At 32.1% G+C, this 17,043-nt stretch overlaps 2 protein-coding genes across 2 annotated transcripts; one reads left to right on the top strand and one right to left on the bottom strand.

Annotated features, from left to right (window-relative positions):
• The first annotated feature begins 254 nt into the window (after positions 1–254).
• On the top strand, positions 255–2,670 carry LOC111893040 (carbonic anhydrase Nec1). Its single transcript, XM_023889112.3, has 7 exons — positions 255–456; positions 585–802; positions 1,514–1,620; positions 1,724–1,838; positions 1,907–2,074; positions 2,270–2,323; positions 2,475–2,670. The coding sequence occupies exons 1-7, from the start codon at positions 375–377 to the stop codon at positions 2,541–2,543; spliced, it is 813 nt and encodes a 270-aa protein (XP_023744880.1). The 5' UTR covers positions 255–374; the 3' UTR covers positions 2,544–2,670.
• Positions 2,671–2,690: 20 nt separating this feature from the next.
• On the bottom strand, positions 2,691–4,262 carry LOC111893041 (aquaporin TIP1-1). The gene is made up of 2 exons (XM_023889113.3): positions 3,799–4,262; positions 2,691–3,277 (listed from the first exon to the last, which is right to left on the bottom strand). The coding sequence occupies exons 1-2, from the start codon at positions 4,180–4,182 to the stop codon at positions 2,909–2,911; spliced, it is 753 nt and encodes a 250-aa protein (XP_023744881.1). The 5' UTR covers positions 4,183–4,262; the 3' UTR covers positions 2,691–2,908.
• Between the last annotated feature and the right edge of the window lie 12,781 nt (positions 4,263–17,043).

Genomic DNA, 17,043 nt, shown 5'->3' with positions numbered 1-17,043 from the left:
TTTGTTTTTGTTCTATAACAATATTTCCAATTTGTCTCTCTTAAAAATATATTAGATGTTACTTCTTAGCTATCAATAGTTAAACATATTTTATTAATTACTAGATTTAAAAGAAAAAAAAATGGTATTTATGATTCTTTCCTTGGTTGCATCAACCACTAATACTACTTGTCTAGTACTTTCCATCACTTTTAAAAGAAAAAGAAAATAATATTTATGATTCTTTCCTTACAAGTGCACCACTTAACTACATCTTCTTAACTAAACTACCACCTAGCTAAATTTTCAGGTCTCCTCCTCCTCCTCTTCCGCCACCACCAACGCCGCCATCACCACCATCAAATCCATTGGCCTTCCACCTCAATAGCCACACAATGCATATTGGTTTCAGAATTTGGTCTTTACTACTTTTACTTATCATTTTGCATCCCATTCTGATCTATGCTCAAGAAGTTGGTTAGTTCACTCCTCCATTCTAATTCAGTTACCTCGACTTTATCATAACATGCATTGTTCTACATTTAGTACGGAATTCGAGCCATTTTGATCCTTGTCCAATTTTGATGGTTTGAATTTGTGTGTAGAGGATGAGAGAGAGTTCGACTACATAAAAGGAAGCAGAAAAGGACCCTTAAAATGGGGTGAGCTACACAAAGAATGGTATGCTTGTAACAATGGTAAAATGCAGTCTCCGATTGACTTGTCGAATAAAAGAGTTGATATCATTCACAAATCTAACAAGTTGGCAAGAAGCTACAAGCCATGCATCGCGATTATAGCTAATCGTGGACACGATATAGCGGTGAGACATCTACACACCTACTTGATATATACATTTATAACAACATTAAATGAAAGGTCTATAATATATATACTAAAATAATAATCAATATGTATAAAAAATCATGTAGGGATCGGACCCATTACCAAGTGGCGTCCATGCACCCTACATGTATGTAGATCTACCCCCACCCACGTCATACATATCCCTAAAACCTATATTTTATTAAATAAATTCTAGTGATTTATAATTATATGTCTTGATTTTTACATTCTCTATTGAAAATGTAACATGAGTATATAATATGATGTAAAAGTAATTTGGCAGACACAATAAAAATTATATATACATTTTTAGTTTAACGATAAAGAAGTGACCATTAAAAAATTAACATGAGATGTAAAATTCTTATTATCTGAGACATATAAAATTGGATATACAAATCCAAGAATCATCAACCCATCACGATTATCAGCTAATAAATTATTATATTATACTATTATTAATAGGTTTAAAATATGACCGTTACACAAAAGACATGGACACACGTATTGGTGAAATTAATTGATTTCTTGAGTTTTTTAATCGAGTTGTGCTAAAATAATCCTTAATTACACAACACACATTAATAAACTTAATACTTGTGAAGAAAAGTATAATTATAAATATACAATAAAAACACAGTTTTAAGCAATTTGTATTCAGCTTCACTTGATTTATAATTGAATGTAGGTTCATTGGGAGGGCAATGCTGGCTCGATCGAAATAAATGGGACAGTTTTCTCACTAATACAAGCCCATTGGCACTCACCTTCCGAGCACACCATCAATGGTAGAAGGTCAATTTCTCTCTTTATGTTAACTTTCTTAATGGTCAAAATCAATGTCGTCGACTTTTAAGATTGTTGACCAAATTCATTGAAATTAATTTTGACTTTTCAGGTACTCTTTGGAATTACACATGGTTCATAAGACCACAGATCCAACTTCCAAACACAAGATTGCCGTCATTGGTGTCCTCTACAAGATTGGAAAACCAAACCCTTTTCTTACCAAGGTAAAAACATATATTGATACTTTTAACAAAAAAAAGATATATTAGTTTGTTAACAATTTAAATTTCAGTTGATTCCAAATATAACATCGTTGGTGAAAGAAGATAAAGAACTTGGACACCCAGGGGTGATTGATCCTAGAGAAATCCAAATGAGTTGCAGAAGATACTACAACTATATTGGATCACTCACTGTTCCTCCATGTACCGAAGGTGTCGTTTGGACCATCAGCAAAAAGGTATACTGACGTAGGGGCTATTTGGTAACATTCCGAATAAATTTGTCTCCGAATGAAAATATATTTTTTAATCATTAACTTTTTGCTATCGAAGAGTATTTTAAATATTTTATAGATCGTGAAACTAAATGTATCATTTATTTCAAGGTAGGATACCATTACATTTTGTTAACGTTTAGATATTATGTTGTGTAGGTGAGGACAGTATCACTTGATCAAGTTAAATTGTTACGTGATGCTGTTCATGATGTAAGTACAAAAAATGATTCTTTTTCTATTGAGAACTTTTATAGTTAATTATCATGCAATTTGTTACAAAATAATTATTAAATAGATTTTGGTGTTTAATTTTAGGTATGTTAAAAATTTTAATAACTAAATACTGGTGAATAAATTGCAGCATGCACAAAAAAATTCAAGACCACTGCAGCCAAATCATCACAGAGACATCCAGTTGATTGGTCCATGAGAAAGCAACTAAGAGCAATTTCGAATTTTGAACAATACTTTTTTATCTATGTTTATACGAATGTTATTGTATTTGTAATACCCAAAATCTTGAAAATATAATAAAATGTGAGTTTCAGTTGATGAAAGTGCAATTGGAATATAAATATACTGAAACAATCTTTCATATACCGAAACAGTAAATAAAACAAACAGATAGAAACATCAAATAATGAATACAAACCCGTTGATCTTTACAACATCAGGGACAAAACGGGTAATTCACACTCCAATATCGACAGACCATAAACAAACAAACGAAATCCACCGAAAAAAATCAAATTTTGAAAAATACATTCTTAACTTTGAGGAATTCGTTTTTATAATTTAAGCACTTGTGGGCAAATGTTCATGGGTTTGGTTGATGAAGAGGGATTCATAAACAAGCCCAGCAATGCCACCACCAACCAAAGGCCCAACCCAATATACCCAATGGTTGGCCCATGTCCAGCTCACCAAAGCTGGCCCAAATGACACAGCCGGGTTCATGGATGCTCCGGTGAATGCCCCACCCGCCAAGATATTTGCTCCAACAATAAAACCAATGGCAATTGGTGCAATTGTTCCCAAATCACCCTTTTTGGGATCAACTGCGGTTGCGTATACTGTGTACACGAGCCCGAATGTCATTACAATTTCAAAGACCAAAGCGTTCGATACTCCAACTCCAGCAGACAATGAAAATGCACCCACAGCCTGCAAAAATCGATATTTACCGTTTTAAGTTGCGTATAAAACAATATACATGTTTATTTAGAAGGATGCGTTATGTCAAGATTAAAGTATGAGAGATTCGAATTTGAAACAATTTTATTTGAAATGTTTAAACTTTGAATGATCACCACTGAACAAACTTTTGATGGTGGTTTAATATAATATATATAGACATGTAGCTACATGATTTTCTTTTTATTTTTTGTTTTATAATTATTATTTTCTTTTAAAACAAGAGAATACCAGAAAGTTGAAACATGAAAGAGACAACTTCGTTCATTTAGAGTACTTAACTCCGAAGTGGATTAGTGAATCGGTTGACATCAGTTAATATATAAAAAAGTATAATTATAAAGCTATTATTAACATTTTAATCTAATTATTTTGATAAAAACAACTTAGATTGTACTAATTATATAACCCTTATCCATCCGTTTTCATGTAAACATACACAGATTAAATTAATTGTGTTTATAAAAAGAAAATTAATATGAAATCCTCACCATGTCATTGGTGACAAATTTGAGTAGCAAGCAAGCGACAGTGGATCCAAGCAACTGAGCAATCACGTAAACAATACCACGGATCAAAGTGATGTTGCCGCCAACAAAGGCACCGAAGGTCACGGCGGGGTTCACATGTCCACCGGAGATATTGGCACCGACAGAGACAGCCACGAACAAGGCGAAAGCATGGGCAATAGCAGCCGCCACAAGGCCAGTAGGGGTGGCGGCGCCGTCGCTGGTTAGCTTGCTGAAAGCCATGCCGGAACCTGAACCGGCAAAGACGAAGATGAGGGTGGAGATAAACTCGGCCACCCCGGCCTTGATGGTATCTGGATGCCTAAACTCATCATGTCGGCCAACGGCGACTGCTCGGATCGGCATAGTTAGGATTGATTAGAGGTGGTGATAGGCGGAGTAGGGAGGAGGGAGGTTTGAACCGGTATGCACATCGCATGCAAATGGGGTTGTTTATATACTGATTTTGTTTTTGTGTTTTACCTGCTACTGCCGGTTTACCGGTCACAAACGTCTCCACATTTTGTGTTATTAAAATTCGGGTTAGATAAAATCACAATTTAGTTAATAGTAGGCTTTTGGATATTGGTTTTGTTTTGACAAGTCTACTTCGTGTTTAGTAATTAAATTAAAACTTAAAACTTATAGTCGTAATTATCGTATTGAAGTTGTATTTTATATTATTATATAATAGTTTATAATTTATAGGAATTACAGTTATAAAATTAATTAAATTTTCATTGTAAAAAATTAAAAAATTATTAATTAATTATTTAAATAAATTAGTAATTAACAGATAGTTTTTAATTATATAGTAATATAATCATTGATTTAAATAAATATGTGACCTTATAAACTTTATTAATTTTATTTTTATTTTTATTTTAATGTTATTAATTTAATGTGATTAAAATGTAAATTTTAAAATAGAAAATTAATATTGACAAGTGTCATGATATTAATTAGAAGGCTTAGACCATCTCCAATGCATTGAACTCATATGAGTTCAATAGATTGACACATGTGCATTCTATTCATTATACAACTTTACACATTAAACTTTATATAATTTAATGGATTATCACATTATTTATAATTTTCTTTTTATTTATTGTTATTTTTTAAAAAATTAATTAGCATGAAATTAAAAATGTGTGTGTGTGTGTGGGAGAGAGAGGAAAGAGAATATAGAGTTCAATGGAGATTGAACTCCTCATTCCATTGAATTCTAGTCATTTTCTCACAATGAGGATTTTGAATTTAATGAGATTAAACTACTCATTAAACCCCCCATTAAACTCCCATTGGAGATGACCTTAATAGGATAACAAAGAAAAATCATCATAAATGGTCCCTATGGTTACCCAAAATCTGAAGTTTAGTCCCCGTGGTTTAAAAACCTCATAGATGGTCCCTATGTTTTCAAAACTTTTGATGTTTGGTCCTTTTTTATAACTCCATTAAGTTTGTCCGTTAACTGAAGGGTATTTTCGTCATTTCACAACCGCAGGGACCATTTATGATGTTGTCTCGTATTTTTTAAAAAAAGAAAAAAAATTAAACATAATTAAATATATAAATGGTCTCTCTTTGTCTCTGTCTCTCTGTCTGTCTCTCTCTCTCTCTCTCTATCTCTCTCTCTCAACACCATGGTTTTGTCTTCATTTTTCTCTCCTCAACTCCTTTTTTCCGCCCTTCTAAATTCAACCTGTCAATCAAGAAAAGAAAAAGGGAAAACTTAAAATGGATTGTTTTTCAATCTCAACATTGATATCGATTTGAAGTTGTTTAAGAACTAAGAGCTGCCCCTTTCTCCCCTTTCACGCACGTCCAATAACAAAGATGATCCTCTAAGAAAAGTGAAGAATATATGAACTAGATCTTTTCCACCCCTGTCGGAAACCACTGGACCTTAACTAACCAACCTACCATAATCAGACATGCAATTTGTGTTCATGGTGAAGGTGGGTGAAGATTTGTAATGTTCGTAGAAATCTACCTTGCACTACCACCAGCAGATCAAGCAATAGAAATGGAAGAATCTCGATCCAAGCAAGTGAAATATATCAAACCTGGTCAAACTGAAGGCGATAGATCTGAAGAAAAATGTATCCAGATGTTAAGAGGCGTCAGAGACGGTGTGTATCTCTTTCATTGTCGGTAAAACCCTAGCCTAGGGCGCCGCCAACCGGCATCGACTCTACAAACCTTAGTAGAGACGACCGTTTGTGGTTTCTAGCACCACAATCGACAAACACCACCATTTTAAGTCTGGAATTAGAAGGAACAAGAACGGGACACACACGACACTCATATTTATTAGTAATTAGAGTAGAGAGGAACAAATCGTCGTGGTTTCAGATATCTCTGGTACTTTATGGTGAAAATTCCATCAAAAGCCTCCAGAAATTACCCCTCCAAGATATGAAAATTCTCATCATTGCTCACAGACAGCAAAAAATTCTTCATCATCGTCTCTGATTTAGGATTTGGGTGTTTAGGGTTGGATGTGGTTTCGTGTTTTTGATTGTTTGAAGAGAAGATTAAAAGGAAACTGATTTTAGCTTTCTGATGCCTTATTTCTTTATCGATTTTAAGGTTTTTAGGAGGGATGAGTGGAGAAGATGAATATGTTGATTTTGCTGTAGTGTTTCTACTATTTACGTCAAAGAGAGAGAGAGAGAGAGAGAGAGAGAGAGAGAGACCTTTAATATATTTAATTATGTTTAATTTTTTCTTTTTTTAAAAATACGAGAAAACATCATAAACGGTCCATGTGGTTGTGAAATGACGAAAATACCCTTCAGTTAACGGATAAACTTAATGGAGTTAGCAAAAAGGACTAAACATCAAAAGTTTTGAAAACACAAGGACCGTCTATGAGGTTTTTAAACCACGAGGACTAAACTTCAGATTTTGGGTAACCACATGGACCATTTATGATGTTTTTTCGATGACAAATATCAAAAAAAGAATAAACTTATTCTTTTCCCTATTCTAATAAAACAATAGGATTATTCTCATTTTGTCATATGTCACACTATTAGGTCTCATAATTAATGTCATGATAGTTCTCAGCTATTGATTCTTCTCCATTTTAAATTTCAAAGTTTAAATTTCTCACTCTAATTACATTAAATTAATAATATTAATAACATTATAATAAAAATTAAAATAAACTTAATACAGATTATAAGCTGATATAATTTCATGTATTTATTTAAATCAACGATTAGAATTTTATATAACTAAAAAAAATATCTCTTAATTAATAATTTATTTACAATATTTTTTTTGAACCGGCTTAATAATTTTGAGTCTTTAATATGAAAGTTTAATTAATTTTGTAATCGTGGTTCTCACGTATTATAAACTAATATTAGAATAGAAAGTTGATATGAAAAATTACATTACAATAACTTTTCGGGTAAATGATACAAAAAACATTCTTTTTACACATAAATTCGATTTTGATACTGTGTTTTTTTTGTGTCAATTTTGACACTGTGTTTTTCAATTTGTTACAATTCTGATCATTTGACCGGTTAACATGTCACATGCTGATGTGACATGATGACGTGTCAGTTTTGATGACATGACATGCTGACGTGTCAAAATTGAATTTTTTTCTAAAAAAACACTAAGTTTTTATTTTTTTTTCGATTTTGACACTAAGTTTATTTTTCTTTCAAATTTGACACTATGTTTTTTTGTTCCAAATCGAACACCATTTTTTTTCAATTTTGTTCAATGTTGATAATTTTCTATTTGAAACCGTATAAATATTTTTTTAATACATTTAAACCGTATAAATATGTTTTTTTTTTCATTTAAAAACCATAGTTTTGTATAAATACAATTTTTTTACACTCAAACCATATTTTTATGTATAAATATGTATTAGTTATATAAAATTTGTATTTTATATTAAATATGCAACTTTAAAATGTGTTTGGAGGTTTGGAGGCGTGTAGTCGATCAAAACTCGGATATCAAGTTTGCAACCCATCAAATTTTTACATATTATTAGAAGCTTATGGTTAGTTTGATTCTCATGATATAACTAATGTTTTGAATGTAAGAAAAAAAACACCTTGTATTTAAATAAAAATGTGGTTTTTAAACGAAAAAATATGTTTATACGGTTTCAAATGGAAAATAGACAAAATTGAACAAAATTTGATACATAATGTTCGATTGGAACAAAAAAAACATAGTGTCAAAATTGAAATAAAAAATTAAACTTAGTATCAAAATCGAAAAAAAAAGTAAAAACTTAGTGTTTTTGTGGAAAAAAAAATCAATTTTGACACGTCAGCATATTATGTCAGCATGCCACGTCATCAAAACTGATACGTCATCATACTACGTCAGCATGTAACCTGGTTAACCGATCAAGTGGTCAGAATTGTAACAAATTGAAAAACACGGTGTCAAAATCGAATTTTTGTGTAAAAAAAGTTTTTTTTTTGTACCATTTACCCTGACTTTTATCTAATTCTTAAAATTTATTAAGTGTGATGATAAATGTTGGAAAAGTAATTATTACAACAATTAATTCATATATTATAGCTTTTTCATTTTTGTCCCAAGCTTTATATGAATTCAGTAAACTGTTCTTGTTTTAAAAAATAGATTTATCACATAAAAAAAATTATGTTGTAATTATATACAGTAGATTTTTATTTTGAATTATATTAATATAAAATATTAATATTAAATAACTAAGAAAGAGAGAGAAAGAAAGACAGAGAAGCCTTAAATTGATATATAAATCCTCAAACAAAAAGAATAAGATACTATGTAATAAGAAGTTGGGGTTTGCAGTAAAAAGATGTGCAACACCAATCCCGAAATGCCTAAATTGATATTTGATTGTTGCATATATATATATATATATATATATATATATATATATATATATATATATATATATATATATATATATATATATATATATATATATATATATATATATATATATATAACCAATATTATGATATTATATAAAAATCAATATTGGTGGATATAACAAATATATGTTGAAATGTACATAAATGGTATTATTTATTTTCAAACTAATTAATATATGTTTCTTTTAAACTATGCAAACAATTCTCATTTTTATTGTTTAAAAACCTAATTTGCATGTCAAAGTTTTATGAATTTCGATTCTTTTATTAGAATTTTCTTTCAATTTAGCTCTAACTGAAAAACCATTTCAGTATTTTATAATAACTAATTTAGAAGTGATTTGGATCCACTCTGTCAGTCCAGCGAATCAATGGATAAACTAAAACGACATGCCACGTTATGGATAATATTCAATCAAACATCACCCAAAAAAAAGTAAATAAATATTATATATTTGTAAATGAATAAGGACTAGAATGATGCGGAAAATAGTATGAATACAAATAAGAGGAAAATAAACTGAAAAACTCATAGAACTTATAAAGTTATTTATGTTTTGGGGAAAATAGTTAAACTTTAATTTTTTATAAATGTTTAAACTTATTTATAATTTATTATCCTAAACTGTGTATTTTAGATCGAATAAGTCAACTTATCATGTGGGATGAATGTTGCAGAAGTTGCTCGACTTCTTTCAGGAAAAAAAAAAGCAAGCAATCAACATTAAAGGTAAAAAGATTCTTAATGACTTTATCACAACTTGATTCTTGATAGCGTTACAATTGTCTTTATAGTCATGTTTTGGAATATCTATTCGAGTAAAATATAAAGTATGTTTGAAAAGTTGATTTGATGAGCGTAAAGGCTTGAGTAATTAATTGGATTACAACTCTTTGAAGAAGATTTTAGAAAAACCTAATGTTCATTACAGTTAAATCGCCAAAAAAAAAAAGATCTAACGGTACGTAATTAAATACAATAGTTATAATGTAGTAAAATAGTATATTTTTATAGCTAAAAGAGATATTCATATAACAAATGAAAATGCATGGAAGATGGCTTTACTAAAAACGAAGTAGTTTTGTTTTATAATATTGTCATATCATTATGATAGAGAAAATTACAAGGTTCTTAACGAAAAAGCATAAAGATTATAAAGAATAAAACGGATATAAATACTAGGTAAACAAAACCCTAATAGACTAGAGACTAAAGAGCTCATAAACATGTGGGTTAATAATATATATGCTAACATCTCCCCTCAAACTCACAATGTCACGACAATAAGCATTGAGAGTTTGTCACACAAGAACCGAAACCGAGAAGCCGATAGAGCTTTCGTAAAAATATCCGCAAGCTGCAAGGTTGATGAAACAAAGGGAAACGATATGGTCCCAAGCTATAGGTGATGACGGGTAAAGTGACAATCAATCTCAATGTGCTTCGTCCGCTCATGAAAAACAAAATCATTCACAATTTGTATCGCACTTTTGTTATCACAATGCAGAGGAGTAGATGAAGAAATGTGAACACCCATATCCGCAAGCAGCCACCGTAACCAGATAATTTGACATCTAGTCACAGCCATAGCACGATATTCAGCCTTCGTGAAAGATCTAGAGACAACGTCCTATTTCTTGCTCTTCCATGAAATAAGAGACTCTCCAAGAAATACACAAAATTCGGTGGTGGATTTACGATCATGACGATCATCGTCCTAATCAACATCACTATAGACAAGTAACTCAAGAGAAAACGTTGATGGAAACAAGAGGGTCTGAAACTGAGTGCCACGAAGATATGTCAGAATACGGAGTACAGCTCACCAATAAACAGAGGTAGGAGCAATAACAAACTGACTGGCAACATGAACAACATGAGCAATATCTGGACAAGTAACTGTGAGATAAACCAAACTTCCCACAACAATGCGATAAAGATTCGGATCGGACAAAGGAACACCATCAGTAGGAGAATATTGTGCGTTGGTTTGAAGAGGAGTATTAACAGTCCGATTGTCAAAGAGGCTCGCCCGTGTAAACAAGTCATATATATATATATATATATATATATATATATATATATATATATATATATATATATATATATATATATATATACTATCTTATAAAAAAAATCCCACTATTTCTAAAAATAGTACAAGTAGTCATCAATAAAATAATATTAAATTTTAACCTGTGTTTTGAATCCTTATATTTCTCAACAAATTCTATCTCCTTCCCTAAATTTCGGATAATTCAAAATTTGAAACCATCAGAAAATACATGTTGATTCAAATATCCCTCCTGCAGATGGCTCTTTCTTAACATATTTTTATTTTAATCCTTACTTGTAATTGATTTCATCATTTTTAACTTTTTGTATTTTTATCTTATAAATATATTGGGTGAAGGCTTTATTATATCAGGTTTGTTCCTAAAAAGATTTTTACTATGTTTCTTTAATGTGTTGGCTTTGCAGGTTCAAAGAACTCAACCAAGAGGGCCAGTTAGAGTATTGTATTATCATTAGTTTGTATATTTTGGCATCTTACTTTTGCAATAAAGAACGGTTAAACACAAGATTTAACATGATTAAGGTAGTTTGTATATTTTTAATCTTGTTTAGTCTAAAAATGAAACATTTTTCATCATTGGTCCTTATACTATCAAGTTTCATTATATGGACTTCCTGATTACGGTGATTATTGTCCTTATTATAAGGTTCTATATAGATTTTGTTCAATATTTTAAGGTTTCGAGAACCTAAATCAATATGAATCCTTGAATTACATACCATCGTTGAAAATGTTTTAATTTGTGACCAAACTTGGTTTAAGATCACAATGAACAAGTTGACACCTGAGTATTTTGGCCTTCTCAAAGGCCTATTTATCGACTTTTGAATCACAACACCTGATATTCTAAAGCTTTATTTTTATAAACTATTATTTATATATTTTAGCATTTTACTTAGTAGGACATTAAATTAATAAATGAATTAAGGAAAACGAAAAAAAAAGAGGACGATAAACAGTACAAGTGGTTTGGGTATGTATAAATGGAAATAATAACCATTTAGAGGGTGTTTGGCAAAAAAAGCTTATTGCTTATTAGTTTATTAGCTTATAAGTTAATAAGTAAGTGTAGGGTAACTTATGAAAAAATGACGTATTAGAGGTTCCCCACCGGAATAACTTATTTTAATCCAAACACTTTTTTAACTTATAGTGATGTGGAACCTAATAAGTTGTTTTAAAAAAGCTTAGCCAAACACCCCTTTAATATGGTATGGTAATGCTCTTGAAAAATAAATGTCATTTAATATTCATTTCTCGAAGTGAACGCAAAATGGTTTTAACTCTAAAGATATCAAATTATTCGCCGCCCGCCGCTTTGCGCGGGGAGACGGCTAGTATATATATATATATATATATATATATATATATATATATATATATATATATATATATATATATATATATATTGTGCGTTGGTTTAAAGAGGAGTATTAACAGTCCGATTGTCAAAGAGGCTCGCCCGTGTAAACAAGTCATATATATATATATATATATATATATATATATATATATATATATATATATATATATATATATATATATATATAGTCTGAGAAAGAAGATGCCCTTTTTTAGACTGAGCTACCTCAATAACCAAGAACTAACGCAGCAAGCCCAAATCCTTCATAGCAAATTGATGAGCTAGATCATTCTTCAAAGAATCAATACCACCATGGTCATCATCAGTAATAATCATGTCATCCACATATAAGGACAAAAGAATTTGTCTTGCACTCGAGCATCTAACAAACAAAGTTGAATCATGATTACTCTTGACAAATCCAAGAGAGGAAATCATTGTGCAGAAATTCTCAAACCAAGCACGAAGGGCTTGCTTGAGACCATACAAAGCTTTGCAAAGCCGATAAACCTCACCTGGCTGGTGCTGAATTCCTGGGGGAGGAGTCATATAAACCTCTTCATGGAGGTCACCATTCAAAAATGCAATCTTGAAATCCATTTGAAAGATCTTCCACTATCGAATGGATGCAACTAAAATCATAGTACGAATTGTCGTCATCTTTGCAACTGGAGCAAATTTCTCCTTATAGTCAAAACCGTATTGTTGGGAATACCTTTTTGCTACAAGTCTGGCCTTGTACCGCTCAACAGATCCATCAAATTTTGTTTTATCTTGTACACCCAATGACAACCTATCGTATGTTTCCCAGAAGGAAGGGAAACCAAATCTCATGTATGAGTCTGATGAAGAGCAGTGAGTTCCTCAGCCATAGCATTCTGCCAAAGAGGATCTAGAACATCTTATTTATACGATTTAGGTTCAGACAGACGATGGATGCTCGCTATAAATGAAGCAAATGGTCCTGAGTATGTAGAGTAAGCAAAATCTGGAAGCTTTGTGGACTTAACAAGACAAGTAGATTTCCTGAGGTGTGGTGGTGGAGGTGGATCTTTAATTTCAATAGTCAAAGGAGCATACTTAGGAACATGGGGAGTCAAGGAACTCTCTGAATAAGTGGGTATGTCATGAGCTAAAGGATCAGGTGGCATAGATGGGTCTCGAGCCTCTATCTTTTCATCAAAAGGATCAATATGCAGAAGATTTGACTTCGTTACATTGTGGGTTGTAGCAGGAATTGATTAGGAAGGAGTATGTTCCAAAAAAGTGACATGTCGGGAAACATATAACTTCTAACTCACAGGATCATAACAACGGTATACTTTCTGTCCAACACCATACCCCAAAAATACACAAATAGTATATATTTCGGCCCCAACTTGATCCTCTCAACATGAGGACGAAGAACAAAACAGGTACATCCAAAAACCCGTAAGGAAGAGTAGTCTGGTAGGTGACCATATAGCTTCTCAAAAAGATACATTCTTGAATTCAATAAAGTAGGGGTTGATGGGTTTTGAGCACTATAACAATCCTATGGTGCATATAAAACCCTAATGCTTTGGATCTAAGTTTTCTCAAGTTATACATGCAATTTTCATTTTTCCAAATCATGAACCCTAACTAGCATACAATTTAGAGATTTGCAACATAAAACAAGTTAGACGAATACCTCTTTGTCGTATCTTGTAGAACTTGGCCTTTCAAGAGCTTAGTACCTTAAATGTGATACCTCAAATAAGTCACAAACACCAAAAGTAAGAGGAGGCTTATGAGAGATAGGTTAGGAAGCACCAAAATCGGCTAGGGTTTCACCTTAGAAGAGATAGGCCGGTTTTGGGAAGGCTAGGGGTTCAATTTATAGTGTGGAATCATTAGGGTTTCTTACATAAAACCCTAATTTACTTAAACCTTTAAGTATTCCAATGATCCATATGATAGGCCCTTTGGACTAACTCTTCATGGACTCTCTCATAGATTTAGCCCATCCCTAATCAACATGGATCACTAGACCAAACTATAAGTATTACTGATTTACCTAATCAGTCTTGTAAATTTAATCAGTCTCTTTTGATCACTAAATTAACTCCAAATTAATTTTTGATCAATACTAATTAAATAATATGATTTCTCAGTTAATATATTATTCATATAATATACTAATAAATCACAAATAACCTCTTTCTCAATTATCCATCCTATCAAATTGCTCCGGTGAATGTAACCCAAAAGGACCATGATACTATTGGGTCAAGTACAAACCAATTATAGTTATGGGCTTAGACACCTAATCCAACAATCTCCCACTTGGATAAGTCTAATAACTATAATTGCCAATGTAACTTTAAAATCCGATTAGCAATCATAGCTCTCAAAAGTCGTTGTCTTGTAGATAAGGGATCATATAATCCTCTATTCTTCAAGATATCGTGTGGACAAAGACATGGAATAAGGTCATACTTATTGTCCAACAGTTTGTTTCTCGATTTTGATTTTTTTGACATAGAACTTAATTGAACACATCAATTGAGTCCTGACCGGGCCCAACACATAAGTCAAAACAAAAACATCGAGGGGCCCAAGATATCGCTTTTAATCCTCTTAGGATAAAAGGAACATATAAACTTTGACTTATACGCTTGTACTAATTACTTGTTAAATTATACACAACAACACATTTTATAACATCAAGTTACTAATGTGTTTTCATACTATCAATGCACAACCAACTCGTAATCAACAACTCATATATCTTGGTTTGAGGACTATATGATATTATCGTCTCACTGTCACTCGTGATAAGTTCCATGAAGTAATTCATGTGAGCGTGTGGTGGGATGTCAAGTCCACCAAGAAAATTACACCATTTGTTTGCAAATAAAACATAATATAATGATAAAAAGGGGTATCGATCCTCGGGGAAATGGTTGTATTCAATCACCAATGCAATCCAAAAGAACTAGTGTAAATAAACTAACTAAATACAATTAAACTAAAGGGGGGGGGGGGGGTGTTATGATTTCTTGAATACTAAAAGACTTGAATAACTAGAAAACTTGCAATTAAGCAAGGTGATGAGATGCTCAAATATCGGAGAGAATTGGTAAACCAATGCAATTCAACACAATGAACATTTGTTTGTGTATCATTAGGATTTAGTATGAATCTTATCATTCATCCCAAATTAGTTATAGCAATCATGAAACATGATATGCTAAGATTCCTCATAAGTTGTATAGAGGTTGGGGAAGCCCACAACACACCTTCTTAATCAAAATCAAGGATCCAATTGAAGCAATTGAACCCAAGAAGTTGATTAGCCTTGAGAATGAAGGAATCCCCAATTCCTAGAGGATATCAATGCTTACACATCCATAAAGGAGTTATGATTCATAAGCTAGAGATGATTTCTACCATCATAAAGCCCTTGTTTTAAGTAAATTCAATTATTCAATGCTAAACCAAAGAAATAAACCAACAATTGCTTATTAAATTACCAAGCTCATAATCAAAGCATTAAACAAGCATAAGAAATATGAACTAGAATCACAAACTTAAGATAAATGATAAATAAACATAAATCCTTCAAAAACCCACAAACATTCAAAGGTTTTACCCAAGGTCTACCAAAACCAAAATAGAGGATTTAGCCACTCATGGCAATAAAATAACAATCACAAAAGTCTAATTGCATAAAGAAACTACCAATAACTTGGAAAGATGAAAAGAAATTAGTTTGAAGCTCCAAAATCGCCTTCTTCTGGTCTCCAATGGTGTAAAATCGAAGTGATAGCTGATAGATCCAATCCCTTAAGGTAATGGCAAGCCAAATGACCAAAATGCCCAAAACTGGGCAATTGCGCGGGTACCCACGCGATGGAGATTCCACCCGCGCAAGTATTGATGGAATGCTATTGGGTCATTTTCCACCACTAACCATCCCACTACCAAAGATTCCCTTAGTCCCCTCCATATCCCACATGATTCAAATTAACTAATCATCTTTTAGCTTCAAATATGGATGCTCCAAGCCCAAATTAACAATCCATGATCCATCTTCACAAGCCCACTTTATCCAAGTCTTTAGCCTTTTAAGCCCAAATTTCCTTTAATGGATCCGCAAAGCCCAATAATGCCTCAGAAGCCCATAAAGCCCATTTCCAAGCTAAACCATAACCGCAACAAGTTCCAAAACCCTACAAAATTACCTCATGCAACATAAAAGTCGCCGGTATGATCCATAATAAAGAAAATAAATAAAATACAATGTAATAATGATAAAAAGATCTAATAATCTAAAATAAACTAATAAAAATAAGGAAATAAAAATAAGCTATCAAATCCCCCAAGCTTAAACCTAACTTGTCCTCAAGTTAGAACAAGACTAAAATGAGCTCGGGATATGCTAAACTAAAAAGAAAAAAGAAAAATACCATATAACTTTGTCAACATCAGTCAACATGGTCAGAATCAGTCTTTCATGGACCCTACACATCTTCAAAATGTTCCCCGCTTTAGAGCCATAAACCGTATTCTCAAACCACTTGAAGGGCGAATAGATCACGGCTAGATGTAGTCGCGGTGTGCAAGACAAAGGAAATAGAGGATGCACCCATTAGGGGCACTCTAAATCACCAATGTAGACCATAGTGCATGAAGGAAAGGCGCCTCTTCAAACACTATGATTCCTACATTTGTCAAGCTAAAGTGTATAGTACGAAATAGGGTTTTGCAGCATGGCCTCTAGGCAAACATCCGATTTCAGAGGTTTCTCCCTTGTACTTTCCTTTACAATCTACCATCTCATCATCATAGCCTTCTTTCACCAAAAATCAAAAGTAAAATAAAATAATAAAAAGTTCTACTCATCCTA

This window comes from Lactuca sativa, chromosome 1 (assembly GCF_002870075.4).
Source record: "Lactuca sativa cultivar Salinas chromosome 1, Lsat_Salinas_v11, whole genome shotgun sequence".
NCBI lineage: Eukaryota > Viridiplantae > Streptophyta > Magnoliopsida > Asterales > Asteraceae > Lactuca > Lactuca sativa.
Note: the sequence above shows the minus strand (reverse complement) of the source record. Positions and strands in the feature narration are given on the sequence as shown.

What these genes read in the sequence shown, in the direction of transcription:
- LOC111893040 (XM_023889112.3), top strand. Translation starts at nt 375, where the DNA reads ATGCATATTGGTTTCAGAATTTGGTCTTTACTACTTTTACTTATCATT. An exon ending in GATCTATGCTCAAGAAGTTG is followed by an intron (nt 457 to 584) that starts GTTAGTTCACTC and finishes ATTTGTGTGTAG; the next exon opens with AGGATGAGAGAGAGTTCGAC. An exon ending in CACACCATCAATGGTAGAAG is followed by an intron (nt 1,621 to 1,723) that starts GTCAATTTCTCT and finishes TTGACTTTTCAG; the next exon opens with GTACTCTTTGGAATTACACA.
- LOC111893041 (XM_023889113.3), bottom strand. Translation starts at nt 4,182, where the DNA reads ATGCCGATCCGAGCAGTCGCCGTTGGCCGACATGATGAGTTTAGGCAT. An exon ending in AATTTGTCACCAATGACATG is followed by an intron (nt 3,278 to 3,798) that starts GTGAGGATTTCA and finishes CGATTTTTGCAG; the next exon opens with GCTGTGGGTGCATTTTCATT.